This window comes from Phalaenopsis equestris, unplaced genomic scaffold (assembly GCF_001263595.1).
Source record: "Phalaenopsis equestris unplaced genomic scaffold, ASM126359v1 Scaffold001325, whole genome shotgun sequence".
Taxonomy (NCBI): Eukaryota; Viridiplantae; Streptophyta; class Magnoliopsida; order Asparagales; family Orchidaceae; genus Phalaenopsis; species Phalaenopsis equestris.
Window position 1 is genome coordinate 297,662 of NW_018165764.1, and position 25,035 is coordinate 322,696.

The 25,035-nt window shown below is 37.1% G+C and overlaps 1 protein-coding gene across 1 annotated transcript; it reads left to right on the top strand.

Moving 5' to 3' along the window:
- LOC110034010 (calcium-dependent protein kinase 18-like) lies at positions 1-25,035 on the top strand. The gene is made up of 12 exons (XM_020738236.1): positions 1-753; positions 5,167-5,297; positions 6,729-6,770; positions 7,121-7,232; positions 7,327-7,405; positions 7,532-7,701; positions 9,567-9,693; positions 22,986-23,101; positions 23,171-23,278; positions 23,975-24,037; positions 24,211-24,384; positions 24,460-25,035. Exons 1-12 carry the CDS (start codon positions 433-435, stop codon positions 24,616-24,618), a joined length of 1,602 nt encoding a protein of 533 aa, XP_020593895.1. The 5' UTR covers positions 1-432; the 3' UTR covers positions 24,619-25,035.

Below are 25,035 nucleotides of genomic sequence, written 5' to 3' on the forward strand. Positions count from 1 at the left end.
ATAAGAATAAAACTAAAGACGACGACCGAACGCGCGCAGCGAAGGGAAAAAAAACCAGAGCAAATTCCAACAAACCTCCGCGCGTGGTGGATCCAAATCTTTGCAGGAAAGCCATTCGGCGGTTTCGTAAGAAATTGATTTCTTTATTGGCTTTTCCATTTCTCTCGTTCCCTGTCGCTTCTCATTCTCATTCTTCTTGAATTTCTCCCCCTTCTCGTTGCCTAGCGAGAAATGATCGGAAATAGAAAACAACGATGCTTTAATTTCCCCCTCCTTTGACCACCTCTCCCTTTCATCCACCTCTCGCTTTTCGAAATGGCTGATCCTGCTATCTTCTCTTCTTCCTTCAATCTCCTTCGCCTTTTCTTTCTTCTTATTTGGAAGGAAGCATAACGCAGCTGTAATAAACATTCATCTCTCCGAAGGGGAGGGATGGGGCTCTGCCTCTCAATTTGGGCCGAAAGGGTGACCGGATTTGGAAGCACCAACGCGTCCAGCTCCAGCAAAAATGAGGGTAACAGGTGCCGGCGAGAGAAGCCGCATGAGAGGCAGAGGGAGAAAAAGAGGGGAAGGAAGGCGGGAATCAAGCCTGTTCCATGCGGGAAGAGGACGGACTTCGGATTTAATCGGGATTTCGCTGATAAATATACAATCGGAAGGCTGCTGGGTCACGGGCACTTCGGATATACGTTCGTCGCCGTTGACAGGATTAATGGGGATCAAGTCGCCGTTAAGAGGATCAACCGGAATAAGGTAGATTGCATTCTTTTTGTAGCTCTGTTTTGGATTATTCTTTTTTTTTGTGGTTTTTACTGAAGTGATTTGAAAGCGCAGTTTTAACAGAGAAAGATTATCTTGCTTGATAGTTATTGGACAATTCTACACTTCTTTTACAATTTTTTTCTTAATTTTCTAGAATTATCGTAGTAAGAAAATTCTTGTGATTTCTCTTTCTGGGCTGAAAAAGCTGATAATGTTAGTTGAAAAGTGATCTGGCTTTCCGTTAATTACTGTTTTATCTTTAAGTCAAACAGCCATATAATAGTGCAGATAGTCCTCAACACTGATGAAATAAAAGGAACCAATCGAATTACGAAAGAGTAAACGATTTGTAGCAGAAATCTGCTAATCATTTTTGAAGATTCGTGGATGGTAACAGGAAGCAAAAGGGAAGCAAAACAACTTGCATTGCCGCTTCTTTAAATCACTAATTATAAATAGAAGAAATACCTTCATGCCGGAGAAATACAGGATCAAAGAGCAATACTTCATTTTATCTTTAATCAATTTCTTCCGCTTGCTTTGTGTTTTACAAGAGAACTTTCTTCGATCAGCAACCTAGCTATTTATAATGAATAATAAAACAATAATATAAGAAACTACAACAGAATAATATGCTGTCGTATCACTTAAAGGTTCTAACAGCTAAACAACTAAACTAACTTTCAGTTAGGTATCCTTTTATGAACCAATATAACATCGTCCACGTTGATTGGTAAAGTTAAGGAACCATAAATTTATTTAGCTGATATTCCTGTTGCCAAATAATCTTGATCTGTACTAGGCTCAGATAGCTAGATAACTTCTTTGATTGCTTTGGTGGCAACAACGTTTTCGGCATTAAAGGTCAATAAAACAATTATATTTTGCAGCTGAAAATTTTATTTTATTAGGCCCTGTAGTTGATCTTCTTTGTTGTGTAAAATAATGTAGAAAATAAATTCGCACAACAAACAAACAAATAACCAAACACGATGCGATTTAAATGGTTTAGCAGAAATCTGCCTACATCCATGGGGAGAGGTTATTTCACCATCAACAGGTGGCATAAAAGAAAAAATTAATTGAATTAGGGTTTCGACTCAACACACTCAAATTCATCATATTCCTTCGTATAAATAAGAGAGGATTAGGGTATACGCCCTAAGAATATTTCAAATAAGTAATTAAATCTCCTCAAATTGGGTTTCACAATATACAATCATTGTATAATTAGATCTCCCCAAGTCATGTCACCTAATATTATTCTTCCTAATATACACATTTTTTAATTTACGACAATTAGATTTTAATACTTTCCATAACAATCTTTACTGCATCACTCACTTTCAAATCAGTGAAAGAGGATCAAAATGAGCTCCAACACGATAACGGTTGCATCGAGATAGTTGTCTACGTACCCCTCTCTCCCGAGGGGATCAAGCCTTTTGTAGTTTTTCAAAATGTTTGAATGGGTAATCAATCTTAAGCTTGGATGTTCACCAAACTCCTACAGTAGGTGAACTGATGGACTGGTTTTTGAGCATGTTCGCTGGTGAACTATTGACAATCTTCTTCTCTACTTGATCATAAAGTTTGAAACACTTGACTCTCGCTTGAAGTCGATGAAGATTGCTTTCTGTGCTCACGGGTCTAGTTTATCATTCTGCACGTGGTTGTATGTTGGACACCAAAACACTCTTATGTGCTCATATTCTCTAGAATGATGCCCCGATCACATCTCTTTTGGGGTCTCATTTTCAATAGCTATAGAAGGCCGACTGTTCATTCAGTGATAAGCTAAAAGCAAGATTTTATCATAGTTTGAAAATGGTTATAACATAATTTCACAATATTTACAGCTCAATTTTGCATATCATACTAGGTTTTATTCGACAACATAATAAATACAACACAACTACAACAAAATAACTACGACATAGTCGATTACGAGTGTTTACAATGATTAAATTATAATCGAGGCATCCTTGAATAATGATTCAATAATGACTGAACCATACTCTATTTATTTTTTACTATAATTGATTTATGTTCAATCATTTTTCAAAGAAGGTTTGAAGATAGCTTGTTTATTATTTTATCGTTATTTATTTTCTAGGTTTGTATCTACTAATATTTTGGGTTTAGGATCTAGAGTGTGAGGATCGTATTCAATATTAAATATATCCAAGAATAATATTATTAATCTTCACAAATGATGAATAAAGAGAGATTGGCTCCATGAAGCATTACCACAAATCAAACATGCGTATTATAAACTGAGAAAGTTTTGGGAAGATAAAAAGTCAACGAGCCCATATGATCAATATGTTGCCTGATTATTGGCAAGGGTTCCAATTTTTGGTTAAATATCGAGGATATTAAAAGCGGAATATTTGTATCGAAAACAAAATTTTAGGCGTATTTCTTAAAGAAAATAACTAGTGGGCATATTCTCTAAATTTTGCTATTATGGTAGCATCTAAAATCAAATTTTCATCAGCATTTTTAATATGAAAATAAAATTTACTAACTTTTAACTTAAACGTAAAAATTTGAACTCTTAGATCCTAAATCTATTCATAACATATAAAAACTCCAATCACATATAAGCATAAATAAATTCAAATTAAAAAAAATAAATATACATGTAAATGAAAAAATACAAAATTTTAATCTAACTTAAAAAATAAGAATCTTACTTGACAGATCTTACATGAATCTACAAATAAGTTATATATCTATTGAAAAATTTATTGATCAATGTAATAAAAGCTACTTCTAACCAAAAAAAAAAATCTAGAATTTTTATTAGAAACATGCAATTTAAATAAAATACAAAAATTGCAAATTCTTTATTAATTACAACAATAACTTTCTTTGCCAAAAAAAATGCTACTGGATGAAACCTTATAAAATTTGGAGGAGGTAGAAAAGGAGATTTAGTTTAAAATGTATGGAAGCATCCAAAAAATCAGCCAAAAAATCGAACGAATTGGTTGATTGAGCTAAGCAGAGTGAAAGGGAGGGTAAAAGGAGGTAAATTGGGGCCAAAATTTGGCAGATAACTGAATGGGGAAGTAGGGTTTGGGATAAGAAAATATGAACAGAATTATGGCAAACTTTCAGCTTAATTTTTGTCAAAAATTCTTACAAATTAATGGCAACATTCTGCTTGTAATTCCTGCAAAATGTTTTCTCTGATTAGCTTGCTAGAAATCGTCTGTTTTACTATAATGTGAGGTTGTTTAGTTAGAATTATAAAATTAGAAAATGCTAAGAGGTTGTTTTGTTTCTTGCGTTAGCAGTGTAAAGTTAACCCAATGCAGAGATTTTCATAATTCTGCTGTTTGGTTGGATGAAAATGAAATGCAATAAAATTTTTTTGTTAATTTAGAATTTACCTTGTAATTCAAAATTTTTATATTTTGAATTTATTAGATTTCTTCAAAATTGCTGTCATGGCCACCATCACTCGCTTGCCACTTGTCGTCGTTGCCGCCTCCACCCACACTGCCTCTGCAACCGCTGCTTGCCTTTGCCACCCACCACCCATCATAGGTGTCGCCGGCACTAGTCATTGTTGCTGTGATCGCCTAACATGATTTACACTGATTTCATTTTTCTTCAAACCAAACACAAAAAGTTTATTTCTTCATTTACTTTTTACCAAACCAAACAACTTCAAAGTATTTCAGTTACTCTACATTTCAATTACATTGTATTCTTTTTTCAGCAAACTAAATAACCCTTAAATGAGAAATGATTACATTAAAGAGCCAATTAACATAACATCTAATGAAGATAAAGTAAAAAATGGATATTAGGGCTAAAGATGAACTAATAAGTGTTGTAGATAGAATTATCTGAAAAATATTACAAAATAAAATTGTAGAAATAAATAGCATGAGTAGAAATTATGCAATAAAATAAAAAAAGTAAAAATAAATAAAAAAAAATAAACTCGTACAAAATGATGGGAACAGTTAGTTTTTGTTTAGGTTTGCACATGATTTGTTTATGTTTGTTGTCAACACCTTTTAGAAACTATTTTCTCAACTACAATTTTTTATTTTGCTTTCCCAAAACCAACTTTTCTAAAATAAATTTTGGGAAAAATATGAAAATAACTGTACAATCTTTTAATGCAATGAAATATTACTTTTTTCTGCTGGATTTTCTACAACAAAAGTAATGAAAAAGCTGTCCCAATTGAGCATTCATGTAGCACCCAAACAGAAATGAACAGTGAAGGAGACTCATATACTGTCCCAAAATACATAGGATAAGTCAAATGATGATGATGATAAATATTGACTTCCAAATTAGAATGCAATGACTAAATCAAATGTACTAAGCTGATCAGTTCTTGTGTTCTTACTTATATCTGTTTTCTTGTTGTTGCAGATGATTTTTTCTGTCGCTGTTGAGGATGTTAAACGCGAAGTAAAAATACTGGAAGCCTTGAGAGGTCATGAGAATGTTGTCCACTTTTACAATGCGTTTGAAGATGATGATTATGTGTATATTGTTATGGAGTAAGTTTTGATCAGCTATTGCTACGTTAAAAGACATGCTGTTATGATTACTGTCTCTTCTGTATAAATTAATACAAAGCTTGAAATCTCTGTCATTTTTGTTCCAAGTTCATGGATAGTTAGATAATTCATTAAAACTCTTTTTCTTTGTTGTTGTGTCGATATAACTCATTAAACCTTTTACTACTTTTTTTAATTTTTTTTTAATATTAAAACGTTTGTTTTGTCTCTTTCTGTTCATTTTATCCCTAAGCATTCTTCATGGGTTCCTCTAAAAGGACAGTGGTTTGTTTTCAAGCATGTAGAAACTATTCGTAGTTGTTTCTTTATTATATACAGATGATCAAACATTTTATATGTTTTTTTTAGGGGATATTTGGTTTGCTGCAAATGCAATGTCAAGGTTTGTAGAGTACTGTAATTGAAATGTATTTGAAATACTTTCAAGCTCTTTAGTTCGCGATAAAATAAACGTAGGATTTTATATTTTTTTGTTTGGTCTGAATTAAATTGAAAATAATATATTTTAAAATATATTTTTTTATTCGGCTGCGGTGGGGGGGCTGGCAGGCTGCTGGCAGCAATGGGTTAGTTGGCGGCGTGACCAACTGTCAGTGGTTGCAATTGTGACTACGGGCGGCCAGCGGCGGGTGGTATCGAGCGGCTGTTTGTGGACTGGTAGGCGGCTTGGTGGGTGGGGCGGACTGTGGCTAGGACTACGGGCGGACTGCGGCTGGGACGACGGTCGATGATGGGCAACAGCGACCGGCGAGCAGGGGCTTGGCCCGACGGCTTGCCGATATCATTTTATGTAATTCAAATTCAGCCAAATTGTCCGAATTCTGAATTCAGCCGAAATGAACTATGTTGTATACTTAAAATTCTTTTATAAGTTACATTTTATCTGTAAATCTTTATGCCTACCACATAATTTTTTCAAATCCCTGCAAAAAAAAATTACAGTATACCATAAATTTACTCAACCAAACAACTCCTTTGCAGGGCAATTGTTCTAAAATTATCTTGAACTAAATAGAATGTTTTCTTCTTATTGTAAAGTCTCCTTCATAAGAATACTTTTGTTGTTAGGTAAAACCAGTTACATTTTGTTTTTTCATTTTTTTTTGCTTATTGAGCCGGCCATGTGGTCTGTTATTTGAATCTCCTTCTGGAACCTGTATTTAGCTCACTTATATTTGCATAGAAAACCTCAATTGTTTGGAATGTAAGTTTAAAAAGTTTCTTTTATTTGGTGAAGTGCTAATTTTTTCTTTGTACTGTACTTTTAAATACAGACAGGCTGTTTAGTTTATGTTGCATACTTTGTTTCTTGAGATTGTTTAGTTTATGTTGCATACTGCTTGTAATCCCTTATTCTATTAATTTGTACATGGCGTTGATGAGCTTTTTCTTTTCTCCATTTGAAATCAGATTATGTCAGGGTGGTGAACTGTTGGATCGGATTTTGGCCAAGTAAGGCTGATTAGATTTCTGTTGTTTTAGTTATGTTGATATATATATATATATATATATATAGTGTGTGTGTGTGCGCGTGTGAATTTTTGTCATGATAATGAAGCAAATATTTCACACGGGCAAGATTATTGCTGTTGCTAAGCCATTTCAAACTTAGCAATGTGATAAACCACGATTTTGAGTTAAATTGTATGTTGACCGTAGTTGGAGAATTATCTTGTGTAATTTATTGTCTATATAAAGTACAAGATTTGATCAAGACAATGATAGCTCCTCAACTAACTCGTCTCTAATTTGCTTTTAAATATTGCCATGGAGCAACCTTTAACTTACTGTTATTTCTGCAGAAAATACAACCGTTATTCTGAAAGAGATGCAGCAATAGTTGTCCGTCAGATGCTTAAGGTTGCGGCTCAGTGTCATTTGCATGGTTTGGTGCATAGAGACATGAAGCCCGAGGTCAAATTATAAAATATAGTTGCTGAGTTATTTTGTTGGAGCCGTTGATGTACTTGGATCACAGTTTACTGAGTTATATTGATCTAATTTGCAGAACTTCCTTTTCAAGTCGACCAAAGAGGATTCACCACTTACAGCAACAGATTTTGGTCTTTCAGATTTTATAAAGCCAGGTTAGGTTTAGAATATCTTAGATTATATCACTCCCTTTATGCATTTGTTATTCTCTTAAAGCTAAATTTCAAATATTACAAATGATGACAGTTTGTTTGTTATATTTTATTTTCTGTTTACTTCAGGAAAAAAGTTCCATGATATTGTTGGCAGTGCTTACTATGTTGCTCCTGAAGTACTGAAACGGAAGTCTGGTCCAGAGTCTGATGTATGGAGCATAGGTGTGATTACTTATATTTTGCTCTGTGGGAGGCGCCCATTTTGGGATAGAACAGAGGATGGAATTTTTAAAGAGGTAACATTGTGGAAAATTTCTAGTTTGTTCAGCTCTGATATCTTAACAGATTTTGGCTTTTAGGCTTGAAGTTACATATTACATTCATCATCGTCATCATTAACCTTATTTCAACTTTTTGGGGCTGGCTTTACGAAACCAAAATTTTCATTAGTTCCTGTGAAATTTAAATGATGTCTGAGGTTTAAAAGTTATTATTTGAAAATCATTTGAACAACTTCTATTCAATGTTGCCTTTAGATCTACTCTTTGCTTCCTTGTTGTACACTAATTTATATACCTATCTAATGGGTGTGTACTTTCAGCGTTTATTGTACTTGTCTAAATCATGCAAGTCTATTTTTAACTATTTTATATTCAATAATGTTGGATCCAAATTTATCCTGTAAACACACGACTAAAACAACAGTACAGTTGTGTGTGTGTGTGTTTGAATGGTGGAAATTCAATACATTAGGCTAAGGTCATGTTATTGCTTGTATGGCTCATAGATATGTAAAGTCATAATAATCTGGAGGCATGTATGTAAATGCCACAAGCACAATGAAGCTTTACATACATACCACCCAATTCCTATTTATTTACCTATTAAACACCTAAACTTTAGTTTACATCTTTAGATATTTACTAATGCATGAAAATGTTCATTTCTATTTTTAAGAGTTGAAATTGTGGTATTTTTATGTGATGCAAAAGATTTGGGTGTTATAAGTATAAAAAGTAAAGCTTAGGTGTTAGATGTGAAAATTCATAGGAATTGGATTGTATGTATATAAATGCCCTGCACAAAGAAAGTAGAAAATTCTAAGACTCACAAAAATATGAACGTCTTAGTGATCTCGAATTAAACTAGAGTAGGCCTATTTCTAGGCACGGCTTGATATTTTAAGGACCCATAGAACGATTAGATGGGCTGATGTGTGGTTATTGTGAGGAGACAAGTTGCAGTCTACCAAAACCGGGCAACAATCTTGGACGGAGTAGGAATGAAGCACTGTGTAGTATTCTGCATTGGAGAAATACAGGACGAGACCCCTGGCAGTTGGGACTCTTGTTCAATATGTTGATCAATACCGGTGAAAAATGTCCTAGTACTGGAATCAGACATACTGCTTAGCCCAACCTAGTCAGGCTAGGATCAGCCAGGGCTAGTCATGTAGCATAAAAAATTGGCCTAAACTTTAAGGAGATGACCCGTGGGTGGATCTGGAAATGTTGCATTACACTCTACCCCCTTGTTTCTAACCTTACATGTAGTTTTAGGATTCTGAGCGATAAGCCTCACCTTGTTTTCACACTTGAGACCCTCAAACTCCACCGCCAAGGACTAAAATCTTTGAGCTATGTGCTTGACGATTCTTCATTGGATGGATGGCATGAAAAAGCTTGATTGATTTGATTATAATTGATTTAAAAACCTTTTCATACAAATGAGGATACCTGTACGGCAACTTCATAATTTATGATTACATTCAGTGAAATGTCAAAGCAATAAAAACTGCATTTCTTGTTTGTGTTTCAATTTCACTTGAATTAGCCTTAGGAAAAAATGATTTAAAGCTGAGGCTCCAGACAATTCTGGGTTTGGGAAAAGAAATCATTTCTCATTGCTGTTATTGTTTTCAAATTTCGTTGATGTTTGTATTTGTGTACTTCAGTACTTGATGGCTTCAACTGAAAAAGCAAGCATCCTTTCTTATCTTTTTTGTCTGGAATGGAGTCAAAGCCTTTGCATATCTTTGATAATTCTTCAATTTTGTGGTAGGATTTCAGCTATTATTTTATGTAAATTATATATTACTCTCGTCAGTCACATTTCGTTCCTATTATTTACGGTAACATTACTATTTGTTGTTGGGCTGTAGGTCTTAAAAAAGAAACCGGATTTTCATCGGAAGCCATGGCCTACTATAAGCAACAGTGCCAAGGATTTTGTTAAGAAGCTACTGGTGAAAGATCCTCGTGCTAGGTTGACTGCTGCGCAGGCTCTGTGTATGTATTTAGTTTGGAATTTCTATGAAAATACTTTATTTTGGTTTTGTTCAACCTTTTAAAAGAAATGGAAATTCACCCCCATTAACACATGCACACCACATTCATAATGAATGTAGGCTAACATGTATAATATATAGAGTTTGAACCTTGTAAGAAGGATAGCCAGTAACGATAATCTAAACTATACAAATTCGAGTCAAAGTTGAGGGGTCTGTGGAAGTCTGGAAGAAGTTGGAGTATGACGGGAATAGAAAGTTGGATGGAAGGAAACCTGCTATACCCTCTTAAGACTGCTAGTAATAATTTAAAACAAAGTTTTCAAAACATACCATACAATTATATGAAACATAACTCGTCCACATAAATGTACATACTTGAAAACATAAAGCTATATATATATTTTAAAGAGTGGTATTTGAGAATGCCACTCCTCATATATGCTATCTGTCCCTGTAGGGATCGAACCTGGGTTAGAGGACGACTGACAACGCAGTTGCCTGTTAACTTGCCACCCAAGAGCGCTCAAGATGTATGTGTGTGTGTATATATATATATATGCCCACACAAAAACCACAAATGATTCCAAAACTAGAAAATACAGAAAAATACATTAGAGACTTAAAGAAAAAGCCTAAAAATGCCAAAATATAAAATATCAGGTGGCTAGAGAGCGATCCAATTTGGTCTTATCTCTGCCTCTAGTTCTAGGGAAGGAGCAAGCTAATAAGTTGTTAAGATGATTGTCATTTCCAATGGTAACCAATCTATCATCCAATATGTTTCCGAGCTGGAGTCGGCCTCCATTCTTCTTCTTCCTCCTGGAGTAGACCTGTCATTCTTCATCCAAAGATTGACTCACCTGATCTTGGTTTAAAGTGTGTTGGAGATGTGCAGGTTGTTGAACATTAGAAGCAACTACATGTTGTACCGGTTGATCTGTTATTGGATCAAAGGAGCACTCTCGTGTGTCTTGACATGTATGTGAGTCTTCTTCAATGACAGTGGGAGGTATAAGCACAACTGGATCTGTAGCTGTAGTATGATGTTCTTCGTCAGAAACTGCGGTGTTGGAAAGAGGATCAGATTACATTTTCTCAACAGGAATGATAGGTGACTGATCTTTAATTATATCCGGCCTTAGATGAGGATGCGAACGATAACAAATAATAGAGTTGTGGTCAAACATACTGCAATGAAAGCAATAAGATGGGTGTGGTTCTATTTCAACCTTTTGCCAATGCCGGTTGTGAGTGGTTTCAATCCATATCTCATCCGGAGCTGGTTGCGATATCTCTTTCTGATATCTCTTTCAACTAACACATAAGCCGCAGAGGGTCTGGTGACAGCAAGCGTATGACTATCAACCTTGAGAGGCTTACCGTAAGCAGTTGGCTTACCGTAAGCAGTTTGAGAGGCTTACCGTAAGCAGTTGCTAAGAAGTTGAGAATTTCCAAGTTGAACATATGTAATTTTAACCTCGGAAACTTTATCCAAACTAGAATAATAGGGGACTCCACTTTTGGATCAAAACCAATAGTCCATTTCAGAATTCTCATATAACGGTTGTCGATCTTGATAACTTTCCAAGAAAAAATGCGAGTGTAATCGACATTGTGAAACAACTGAATCAGTATGTGTCGACCGTCAGGTAAATAAACATTCCAACTGTCCAACAGCTTCATAGCATCAAATTCTTTTCGAATGATCTCAAGTTTTGGGTGACCATAAATAAATTTTCCTACTAGAGCAAAACGCCATGAGGATACAAGAGTACTGGTTTCAATCTCTGTGAGAATAAGAGCAGACTTCCTATTTTTTTCTCAGTTTTTTAATAATGGTGTGATTGCCACCACCTTCAAGAGCCTCGTGAAATGATTGTGGTACATTGCAGGATTTACCTATACGAAAACCAATTTCTGAATTTAAAAGAGGAGCACGAGTAGGAATAGGAAAGTCGCCGGCAAGTGTAGTGACATAGGAACGGAACGTCGATGTCATCTCCAGAGCAGCTAGGCCAACTGTTGGAAATATTTAAGCTAACTTCCGAGGCAGTACAATTGTGAGTCGTCGACTGCGGGTGAGAGGTTAGCGCCGAGAGCCGTCGATTGCGGGTGAGAGAAGACGCGAGCCGTCGACTGTAGGGTCATCGAGTATGAGAGCAAAGAGCCTCGTCGAGAGCAGGTGAGACGTCATCGAGTACAGAGACAAGCGTCGTCAATAGGAGCACGTCTGCGAGAGTGTGAAAGCATCGTCTCAGGAGATGGAGAGAATGTGAGAAATCGAGGAATCACGCCGGGAATCGCGATCGTGTGAAACCTAGCGGAGCCCGCTGCACACACACACACACGCATATATATATCTATCTATATATATATATATATATATATATATATCATGCATACATGCATATAGAGATCTATACATACATGCATACATGCATATAGAGATAGATACACACATAAATATGCATACATGTATTCATACATACATAGATATGTACATACAAATGTAGATACATACATACATACATAGATATGCATATATACATACATATATAGGCTATTTTGGAGAAAAGGGATCAATCTCATATTGTTAGTGGATCATTCTCATTTTTTGCATGTTGAAGTGAGTTTGAAGGCATTTCGGGTTGGGTTGTATTTGTTTATGCTGGTTGCATCTTGGAAGCTAGAAGGGAACTGTGGAGCTCTATGAAGGAAATTGGATATAATGCCAACAGATTCAGGTGTATTGGTGGGGACTTTAATATGGTTTGCAAACAGTAATCAGTCACTCATTAATGAGTTCAATGATGCTATTGAGGGAGCTGGATTGTTTGACTTGGGTTTTAATGGACCTGAATTTACTTGGAGAAGGGGGAATATGTTGGAAAGGCTAGATAGAATTCTAGCTAATCAAATTTGGCTAGATAATTTTTCTGCTTTTGAAGTGCTACATTAACCGCGTACATGTTCTGATCATAGTCCATTGCTACTATCTCTATCTGCAATTCCCAAACCCATATCCACTTCATTCATATTCCTCAATACTTGGATCAACCATGCAGTTTTATGAAGTGTGTGAAGGAGGTGTGGAAGACTAGCTACTCGAATAACCATTGGATTAACTTATGGCAATTACTCAAAGGTATAGCCAGCAAACTGCAGAGCTGGAACAAACAAGAGTTTGAAAATGTTCATCAACTTGTTGCTGATGCTGAAGAGAGAGTCAGAAGGTTAGAATTACAAATTGCTGAGGATGGGGTCCAGGAACACTGTGAGCAGGAGTTGCTCAAAGCACAAGCCGATATACTGAAAGTTATTAAGTGAGAAGAGGATTTCTTAAAACAAAAAGCTGCTTCAACCATTTTCAATGATATGGACAGGAATACTAAATTCTACCATGCCTGTCTTAAAGCTAGAAGTATTAGAAATAATATATTGAGAGTCAAGGAAGAGAGGAGGGTATGGCTTGAAAACTTATCAGCAATATAACAAAGTGGGGTGGATTACTTCCAAAAACTCTTTTCTAAGCATGAATCTGTGTGCCCTGTGATTGATTGTTCTCGGTTTGAAGATTGTAGAAACTTTACCAAGGACTTAAAACTGACGGAGGTTCCTTATGTGTTGGAAGTTTGGAATGCAATTAACTCCATTGACAGAAACAAAACATCTGGAGCAGATGGGTTTACTTCGGAATTTTGTAAATCATGTTGGCAGATTTTAAAGGAAACAGCTATTAAAGCAATTCAGGCTTTCTTTTTGGGCGTTGACCCTTATAAATACTTTATGCTTTCTCCATCATACTCATGCCTAAAAACAATGATAAAGAGAACTGGAATCGCTTTTGCCCCGTCAGCCTTACTTCAGTGGTATCTAAGGCTATCAAGAAAATCATTGTCAATCGGTTACAACCTTATTCGCCTTATCTAATAACTCCCAACCAATCAACATTTACCAAAGAAAGAAATATTGTGGAAAATATTTGTTGTGCCAAGAATTGATCACTGATTTGGATAAGAAATATAGAGGGGGAAACATGATGTTAAAGCTTGATATAAGGAAGGCCTATGATACCATTGAGTGGAGTTATATTATTTCTGTTTTCAAAGCTAGAGGTTTTGATTATGGGTTTTGCCAATTAATTGAAAGATGGTCGAATTGCAACTAGTGCATGATGCTGATTAATGGGTCTATTTGTGGTTTTGTAAAAACTCAAAGGGGCATAAAACAGGAGTTCCATTATCTCCTACCATTTTCATACTAGCATTTGACTACTTCAGAATACTGCTCTACACTCTACATGTATTGAAGATGAGAAAAATACACAAATTCAGTTGGAGAGATTATTCATTAAGTTTCTTAGGTCAGGTTTCTCTCATAATATTCATTGGACTAGTTGGAAGAGGATGTGTAAACCAATTGAGGCTGGGGGTCTTAGCTTTCATGACCTTTGCTAAGGACAGTATTTTATTAAGTCACCTCAGAATTGTTCCATTGTTCAAACCTTTGCTAAGAAGATTACACAGCTTCCTGAGGTGAAGTGGGGCATGCTTATCTGGAATGGATGCCTGTCTCCATCTATGGCCTTCTTCTCTTGGAGGTTTCTTTATAGACTTCTTCCTATTGATGATATCCTGAAACTAAATGGCTTAAGAATCTCTTCTTGATGTTTTTTGTGCAAGAAGGATGAAGACTCTTTTAACCACATTTTTTTTCGTTGTGACTATACTGTACAGATATGGAAAAGTATTAGTCACTTGTTTGATATTGAATGCAAGCAAGATGGTTGCTCTGATGTTGATCAATGCAGGCACAATTGACAACACAAAACGCAGAATGACATACATACATTTACCAAATATGATACCATTCATCACATTATGGTTCATTTGGATGGCGAGGAATGAGTCCAAACATGAAGATAATCTGACAGATATTAGGGTGGTTGTGCATAATATCCTTGCTTATATTACTAAGGTATTGATGTTTGGGAAGCAGACTGCAATTTTCCTTACTGGGATCGATGAGGTGCTGCATAAGTTAAAATTGTCTATTAAGAGCTCAAGAAAGCATAAATTACAGCTAGTCATATTGAAGAGAGCTAATGATCACTGGATTAAGGCCAAAACTGATGGTAGTTGGAGCATTGAAGGTGCTGGTGCTGGGGGTGTTTTCGTTAATCAAAGTGGCTTATGTTTGGTGTATTCCCGGTCAACTTATGTTGCTTATGCCTGCTTGAAGGCGGAAACATGTGCTGTGTTGTTTGCTCTTAAGATTGCTGTTGAAATGCATTGAGTATATTATTTGTGAGATGAGCTCATTGATACTTATGGAGATTTTAAAGGGCAACTTTGAAACGTAGTGGTCCTTATCAATTATCAAGAATAGGATTACTTGCTATATGCATCACCTCTTAGTTCATTGGACACATTAATCGTGAAGGCAACAAAGGGGCTGATCGGCTTGCTAGAAATGGAGCCAAATGCATTTGATGTAATCCTTATCTTTATTTGAAATTAGTTTTGCGTGAGGACTTATTGGGTGTATCTTATGCTAGGTATTAACTTGGTGTTCCCCTCTTCTTCTTTCTTTTTTCCTTGTAATTGTCTAGGCATCATTAACAAAGATTATACTTTTGTTGCCAACAGGAAAGATTATACTTTTGTTTGCAACAATATATATATATAGCACATTAAGAGTAGTTGGGGCTCGTCTAATAACCTCTGCCCATTTCTTTTCAAATATATATATATATATATACACACACACACACATTATAAAGAAATCTTTAATCTAAAAATTAAAATGAAAAGAATTATTTTTAATTTTTTAACACTTTCATTGCCAGTCTCAAGCCCGGATGTGCAAACCCGGATGTGCAAAGTGAAGGCTTGCGTTAGGTAGTCGACACCCAATATAAAACTTGTCCAAAAAATCATAACATGATGTGCATAATTCTCTACTTGTTGATTAGCATATGCGATGTCAGTTGTAAATTCCCTTGACATAAAGGTTGATCCTCAAATGTTTAGGCATATTAGGAGTGATCGGGGCTCGTCTAAAAGACTCTGGCCATTTCTTTTCAATAAAATATATATATGTATATACATAGACATATACATAGCTATATATATATATAGACACATACACACACACTCACACGTTTGTGTGCGTGTGAGAGCGCGCGCGGGCCTAGGGTGGTGGTAGATAGCTGTGTAGTCAGTCGTAAGTCCCCTTTGACTCCGGTTCGATCCCTGTGGAGACTGCTAGTTCATATGGGGAGCGGTATTTTCAAATACCGCCCTTTAACACACACACACACACATGCACACCCACACACCCACACACGCACACACGCACACCCACACACACACACACACACACACGCACACCCACACACACACACACACACACACGCACACCCACACACACACACACACAACACACACACACACACACATACATACGCATACATATATATATGTATATATACGTGCTACGTACCCTGTCTTTTTAAGTCCCCTGAGGTCAAGGGTTTGTTTCCACTTCTGCGATAGTTGCATTACGAGGTCGGTGCTCGAATTGTTTGGCACATTAAGAGTAGCTGGGGCTCATCTAATAACCTTTGACCATTCATTTAAAAGAAAAAAAAACATGGGCCTAGGGTGATGATCCCAATTTTCTATATATATAGATGTAAAATGAGATGTATGCGATTAATTTCCTTAATAGATATTATTAATTTACAACAAAGCCAAAAACTTGATCCAAAGCAAAAGATAGGTAAATTTTTCACTGTGAAGCAAATAAGAATGTAATTATAATATTTTAATATGGGATACTACCTAAGTATATGTATCGTTATTAAGTAATATAGAACTTTTTTATTAAGTCTCGAATATCGATCCCACAGGGAGGATTAATTTTAGATAACAATACAATTTTAGATAACAATTTTAGATAACAATACATTCTTACTCAAACTTACGATGCTAAAATAGGAATGAAAGTTCAATTTCTTTTTATAATTTTTGATAATTAAAAATAAAGTAAGCAACTAATTAACTTAACTAAAATACTTGCAAGATGAAGACAATATAATAAAATATCTTTTTTCTTATCATAAATCAATGATAAATATAGGACTTATGTTGTGGAAGTATGTTAAATGTGTTGTGTCAAATAGGAGCAATAATATTTTTTACCCTTACTAGAGATGCTATAAAAAACATTGGTTAATCTATAGTTTGAATAGTCTTGACGACCGGCTAGACAGGGAAGATACTAGCTCTCACTCTAGAGTTATCTCTTCTCCTTTCATCTAGGGGCTAGCATCTCGTATCAAAACCTAAAACTATAAATCAAATTGGGGTCTTTAGTCTGTCACTCTAAAGTCCTCTAATTTTACACTCTTTAAAAATTTATTTTCTTATTTATATGCACTCAACCCCATGAACTACATTCTCATTCATGAAATTAAAATGTAATTCCAATCATTTGTTGAATGAGACAATACCATCTCGTATCTTACATTTTCTCACAACAGGTATTAACATCTTAATTGGTCAAATCAAAAAGTAAATGAAGTGCAAGGTTTTAATTATCAAAACTTCTTCCAACAATAGAAGTCTGATACTTCACACAACTTACTTTTAAATATTTAATCACTTATCATTTTAAGAAAAAAGATAAAGAAAACTACTTAGAATTCAACACAACCACACATTAGTTTAAAAGTAGAAATCATGCAAATAAACAAGAAATCTAAATTAAAACCATGTGTAGACACAACGATAAACACTTATCTCAAATTATCTCCACCAAATGTCTTGAAGACCTTTGAATTCTCTTCTCTCTCACACAATACAAACTAACACTCAAAATAAAATAAAGTAAAAGGGGTCGCCAAAGTGGTCGCCGCCGGCGATGACGATGGGCGGCGGCGGTGGCGATGAGCTGTAAAGTTTGATGGATGGCTGGCCTCTTTCTTGGAAAATCTAAGTCTTTTCTTATAAAAATCCAAGGGGTGTCTTGGTATCTCTTCAAAAATGTGTTTCTATTCAATGAATCTTCTAGAAATTGACTCCTCATAAACCAATTGAATGAATTTTTGTGTCCATAAGCTATTTTCCACGTTTTTATCAAAAGTTACTTCAAACACCTCTTCAAAAATCCGCTCTAATTAAATAAATCATCAAGTAAATACTTTTGACGCTTAAGCGCGGGGTACCTGGCGCTTAGGTGAGGAGCCTCTGGCGCTTAGGCGTCAGACTGGGCGCTTAGAAGCCCTAGTTCATTTTTGCATATTTCTTCACTTTTGCTCCAAATTTTACCATTTTTCACTCCTTTGAGCATTTTTCATCCATTTGATTGTAGCTCCAAGAAAAACACACAAATATATTTTATTAAAGCGCAATATCTCAAAAATATGTATAAAATGTGTATAAAAACACTATATATTTTAGGTATATCGGGTGACAAGTTGGTAGAGTGTTTGAGGCATAAGTTCTTTTTGACCTGGGTTTGATTTCTTTGGTAACGAATAGCACATATGAGAATGGTATTTTTAAATACCTTTCTTTATACACACACACACACACACACACACACACACACACACACACACACACACACACACAAACATTTAAGAGGCTATTATACGAGCCCCCAGCCACCCTCATGTGTCTAACAATTCGAGGACCGCCCTCTTTACTGGCAAACTGGCTAGAGAGGGATTCAAACCTGTGACCTGAGGGGACTTACGACTTTCAGAGAAACTGCTCTGCCAACAAGCCACGGTTGACGGAACATATATATATATTATACACACACACACACACACACACACACACACACACTTACATGTATAGAGATACATGAGCGGCGTACTCAGATCTGTTGGTCGGGCATCTGCTTGTCAAATGTAAGTCCCTTCCGGTCTGGGGTTCGATTCGGCTCGAGTGTAGGGTGTGGTACTCGAATTTTTAGGCATAAAAGGGATGACCAGAGCTCATATAATAGCCTCCGACCATTCCTTTAAGAAAAAAAAAAAAATATATATATATATATATATGTATAGAGATACATACATCTATTGTGTATGTATGTATATATGCATGCATGGATGTATGCTTAGATGTATGTATGCATGTATGCATGGATGGATGGATGGATGGATGGATGGATGGATGCATGTATGGATGTATGCATGTATGTATGTATGTATGCATGCATGCATGCATTTAAATCCTTTCTTAAAATATGAGATCTGATTTTATTATGCTTTATTTTAATAAAAGCCATTTTCTAAAATATGAGAGCTATTTTTGACATCAAAGTAGTGCTCCGACTGTCCTTTGTTCGAGATGATGATCGTCTTCACATGTCCGGGTGATGCTAAGTTGTAGCTCGACCCCACCGAGATAGTCGGGCGCTCACCACAAGTCCGGGTGGTAATACGGCTGTAGCTCGACCCACGGAAATATTTATCTCTCTGTCCATCCTCTCGGCTGCTGTCTTACTTCTTCCACAGCAGTCCCACCTCTCCGGTCTTCACTGCAGACTCCAATAAAGCCCCCGATGACGTTCTTGCACCTCTCCAATTACGGATCGACACCGTTACCACCTCCACCCTTGTTTCCACCTCCCAGAACAGCAAGGATCTACTGTTTTCTACGTTTCCAGCCACCCCCCATCACCTTGTCCTCCCTCGTACTTGCATTGCTCATTGTCTCAACCGTCCACCTTCGCAGTTGAAGCTTGCAACGCCTTTGCTTTGTTGTTTTTTGCTGTTCAGCAGCCCTAAACAACAATCGACTGTTGTTTTGACTTGCCGCCCCAGCTGTCTTACTGTTCCAGCGGCTGCCCATCCCTCCTGCCACCTCCCTACAGCTGTAACCCTCTTTCCTCTGCCACCTCCCTACAGTTGCAGCTCTCTTTCCTCTGCCACTAACCGCAGTCCAACAGCCAAAATCCTCGTGGTCCCCCAAGGATGCCTTTTATTGTTTATATTGTCATGTTTGTTTGTCGTCTATTTCCTACTTTCCTGTATCGTTTTTGTGATATATTTGAAATTCTAAGATAATATTTGTATTTCTATTGTTCTTTAACTCCAATCTCATTTCGTATCAGAGCTAGCCCAACCCTAGTTCCATCTTAGGGTTTTTAGCATCCGCCCCTACCCAATCCAGCACACCAATTTTTTTTTTCTTTCTTTTATTTTTTTCTTTTTTTGTTCCTTTTTTTTTTCATTTCATAGATCCTAAACCGTCAAACATGCCACCAAGGAGAAATATGCCTAAGCCTACCCGGGAAGAGATACAACGAAAACTGTATCGCCTCTAACAAAGAATTGCGGAGATTGAAGAAATGACACGGGAGGAAGTTACCGTCTACCAAGACTTGGAGAGTCAAAGAAGAGAAAGAAAAGAGGATCTGAATCCCTTCCATAGGGATAATTTCAATGATGAAGAAGATAGGACGCGGTGTTTCGGGATCCAATATTAGATGAGGCCTGAAGAGGGATACCTGTGTCCCTTCCACAGGAACACTTTTGAGAAGAGATGTGTATCGAAGTAGATTTGAAGGGCACCAAAACTATGGGATCAAAGTAGATTTGCCCGAGTTTAAGGGGAGCATGGATCTGGAGGAATTTATTGAATGGCTAGAGGAAGTTGAGCTGATCTTCGAATACAAAGAGGTGCCCGAAGAGAGGCGAGTCAATTTAGTTGCTACCAAATTGAAGAAAAGTGTCTCCCTATGATAGGAGAACATACAATGACAGAGAAAGTGAGAAGGCAACAAAAAGATTACTAGGTGGGAGAAGATCTTCCACGCAGAAGAATTATCTTCCCTCTTATTACCGCCAGAACATGTTTTTGAAACTTCTCAATCTACAACAGAGAGACCTTTCAAAGGAGTACATAACTCAATTCGACCACTTACAACTGAAGTGCAACCTGACAGAGCCAGAGGAGAATACGGTAGCCAAATAGTTTGTGGGCTTGAAGCCTAGTATTAACAATGCGGTGCAGCTCCAGTTGTACTGGATGTTGGGGGATGTCCAGACACTTGCATTGAAAGTGGAGAGGCAGCATAAGTAGAGCAGTCAACCACCAACAGCCAGACAGCCACTCACAGTTAGAGACAGCAGCAGGAACACGCCTCAAAAAGTTGAGGAATTTGGTTCGGACAAGAATAAAGCCACCACCAGCAAGAAGAAGGCGACTACAGTGCTTTTCAGAAAATGCTTTAGATGCCACAAAATTGTGCACATAACCTCCAGCTGCCCGACAAGCGGAGTTGTAACATTCATTGAGCAGGGTGTCGTAGAAGAGGTTAGCGAGGAGCAAGAAGCTGAGGAACTGTGTGAGGAGTCAACTTCCACCAGAGGTGGGAGAAGCACTTGTGATTCAACAGATTCTGCAGGCTGAGGATTTGGGGGATCTGCTGTGGCTTCGCCACAACGTTCTCCACACCCGTCTCACAGTGAACGGAAAGGTATGCAACCTTATCATCGATGGGGGTAGCGGCAAGAAGGTGGCTTCCATCTAAATGGTAGAGAAATTGGGACTCATTGCTCAGAGACATTCCCAAACATATTCACTGATGTGGCTGAAGAAGAAAAACAAGATCAACATTGACCGACAAAGCCTAGTAGGGTTTTCAATAGGGAATCAGCTACAGGACCAGGTTATAGTATGATGTGATTCCCATGGATGTTTGCCACCTTTTGCTAGGAAGACCATGGCATTGTGACTGGAAGACTCAACACGATGGATTCCGAAACACGTATTCCTTCACCAAAGACAATGAAAACCTCAATCTACTACCCTCGGTAAAGCCCAAAGAGACAAAAGGCCTCACCCACAGAGTAGCAGGATTGGTCTTAGTGACTATCGGTTCACCACCATTGCCACCACCAAGCAAGAGATTTCAGTTCCAGGAGATTGAACCGAGATGGTGTGTTTGCAAATATTTGGGGAGACAGTACAGTCGACAGTGGGATCCAGGTGCTGCCATGATTAAAGACAAGGGACCCTAAGCTTTGACAGATGAGGTCAAAGCTCCCCCAATCCCTGGAGACTGAAGCAGGGCTCGGGAGAGGACCGACCGGTCTTCAAGGGAAGGGGGGTTGCCACCACTCCTTCCTCTTCCCTTATTGGCTGATGTCCTCCTTTTCTTTTCTCACATTCCTTCTTAAGCACTTTCTAAATTTAAATCATTTTCTAACATATGAGATCTAATTTTAATCTCCCTTCTTATTTAAAAAAAAAAGACATTTCCTAAAATATGATTTTTTTTTTCTCATTTCCTATTTTAAAAGCCTTTCCCAAAATCTGAAATCTGATTTTTATTCTCCTTATTTTAAATGTTTCCTAAGATAGGTTATGTTTCTTTATAAATAGAAAAAGTTGTGCTTTGAGTTAGGAGTCTGTTTTATGAAATCTGAATTCAGTTTTGTTCAAGTATTTTCCCTCTTGAGAGTTGTATCCGACATCAATGTAGTGCTTTGGCTGCCTCTTGTCTAAGGTGGTGATCATCTCCACGGGTCTGAGTGATGCTTCGGCTATAGCTCGACCTTGCTGAGATATTTATCTCTCCATCCATCCTCCCAACTGCTATCCTACTTCTTAGACAGTAGCCCCACCTCTACGGCCTTCATCGCAACTGCCAATCCAGTCTCCAACGACGTTCCTACACCTCTCCAGCTACTGTTCGACGTCATTACCATCGCCACACTTGCTGCCACCGCCCAGAACAGCAAGGATCTACTGTTTTCTGCAGTTCCAACTGCCCCCAATCACCTTATCCTACCTCGTCCTCGCTGCCCTCATCGTCCCAGACCTCCACCTTCGCTACTGCAGCACGCAATGCCTTCGTTTTGCAGTTTTCATTCTTTCCAGCAGCCCCAAACAACAACCGGCTGCTGTTTTGACTGCCGACCCAAGCTGTCTTGCTGTTTCAGAGGCTTTCAATCCCTCATGCCACCTCTCTACAAGCCACAGCCCTCTTTACTCAGCCACCAACCGCCATCTAGCAGCCTCAGTGCTCATCGTCCCCCACAGACTCCTCTTATTGTTTACGTTGTCATATATATATATATATATATATATTATATATATATATATATATATTGTCAACTATTTCTTGCTTTCCTGTATTGTGTTCGTAACATGTTTGGGATTCAGAAATAATATTTGTGTTTCCGTTATGATTTGGGTTAACTCTAATTTCTTTGTGTGTGTGTGCGCGTGATTGACTCTGATTCCTGTTTTTTTGTTCTTTCAGCACATCCATGGGTAAGGGAAGGGGGGCTTGCATCAGAAATTCCGTTAGACATATCTGTGTTGTCCAATATGCGCCAGTTCGTGAAATTCGGGCGTTTTAAGCAATTTGCTCTTCGGGTAATATTGCAATTGATCTTTCTCATTGAATTTGTACAAAACCTAGCATTCATACAATTTCATCTCCAGGCATTGGCTAGCACTCTCAACTCAGAAGAGCTCGCTGATCTTCGAGATCAATTTGACGCTATTGATATTGATAAAAATGGTGCAATCAGCCTCGAAGAAATGAGACAGGTAAGTTTTCAATGGGTGCAATTCGCATTCTGTACGAAAATGCTTTGATGTCTTAAAATACATTGTTTATCAACGATATGGTCTTTATTCACTTTTCCTCTGATATTTTAGCCATGGCCACACATCATTTACTTGTCTGCTTTTCTTGCATAATTTATGTTAACATTACAGTGATAAATATTGCCTTGTATGTCAAATTTTATATTACCAATGATTCATCTTTACCAATTATTTTTGTGTAACTACTATTTACGTTATTGTTTGAGATTATCTTTGGACTGCTTAGCTTACTGCCCGAAGTGTTTGATTTTTATTTTTAGTTGCTGTACAACTTGTTTTGCACGCCATCGAGCTGATTTTTATTCCATTATGGTAGCGCTATAAATAAAAGCCAAATATTCATTTCCGTGACAACCAAAATCAATTTGAAAAAGTTGTTTCGATTGATTTTCAACCGTGTTTTTGAGAATAGCATTCATTAAAGACCCCATGGAAAAATCTTTTTTTTTTTTTTCCTTTTGCAAGGATAAAATTGTTGTTATCATTCCTTTCACATATATCCCTTTACTAAGTATGTCCAGTTGAAATAAAAAATGGTCGATAAAGTGGAAATTGCCTTAGTTCGAGTTTTTCAGTGTCATCTCAACTTATCTGTGTTACTATACAAATCATTTTCATCATCGTGCAACAATGCAGGCTCTTGCTAAAGATATTCCTTGGTCATTGATGGAGCCTCGTGTTCTAGAAATTCTTGAAGCTGTAAGCATCCTAATTTCTGCAACTCCCATCCTATTCTTCAATCCTCAACACATTTCTTACTAATTCTACATCCCAAGGAATCAGTACAAAGTTTACCAATAAAAAATTAATATAATGTCCCAAGAACCTATCGTTATGCATATTCTTTCTGATTATTGTGATTTGTGTTGCAGATTGATAGCAACACGGATGGCTTGGTTGATTTCTCGGAATTTGTTGCGGCCGCTCTGCACGTGCATCAATTGGAAGAACACGACTCGGAGAAGTGGCAACAGTGTTCGAAAGCCGCCTTCGAGAAGTTTGATATTGACAAAGATGGATACATCTCATCAGAAGAACTTCAAATGGTACTTCTCTTCCTCTGAGAGACTAAAATCCATTTTGTTATTGTTTGAAACCTCATAAAACTCTTTTTCTTACAGTACATAGGAATGAAAGGTTCTACTGAAACGTTATTGGAAGAGGCTGATATGGATAGGGATGGAAAGATAAGCTTAGATGAATTCCGGCATATGCTAATGACTGCAAGCATGAATTCAAGCAATGTAGCCAGTATGAGTGTTCCAATTTCTCACAAGTAGTGATTAGTTGGCTTTGCAATCTTCACAGTTTATGAGAAAAATCTGATGGCTTCTACTTCAGCAAACTCACAGTTTTAAAGCTTCTAGTTATCTTGAATTCAGTAATCTGTTTGGTGAGAAGTTTCTGCAGATATTTGCTCATGGAGTCAGTCAATCAGAGGAGGGGAGCAGCTAACACAGATTCTATGTAAGATTTGGTGAGATATGAGAAGGTCCTTTTGCTTGCGAAAGAAGAACATTTTTTTTTTGTTCTCAAATGCATATTTATGGGCTTAAGTTGATGATTAATAATCATTGATTGCGGCCGTTGTTTAGAAAGAGGTAGTGTGTATAATTTCAGCAATATTGGCTTACCGTTCATGATTTGTTTGACTGAAATTCTGATTTATAAAAGTAACTGACAAATGTTTGAGTTGA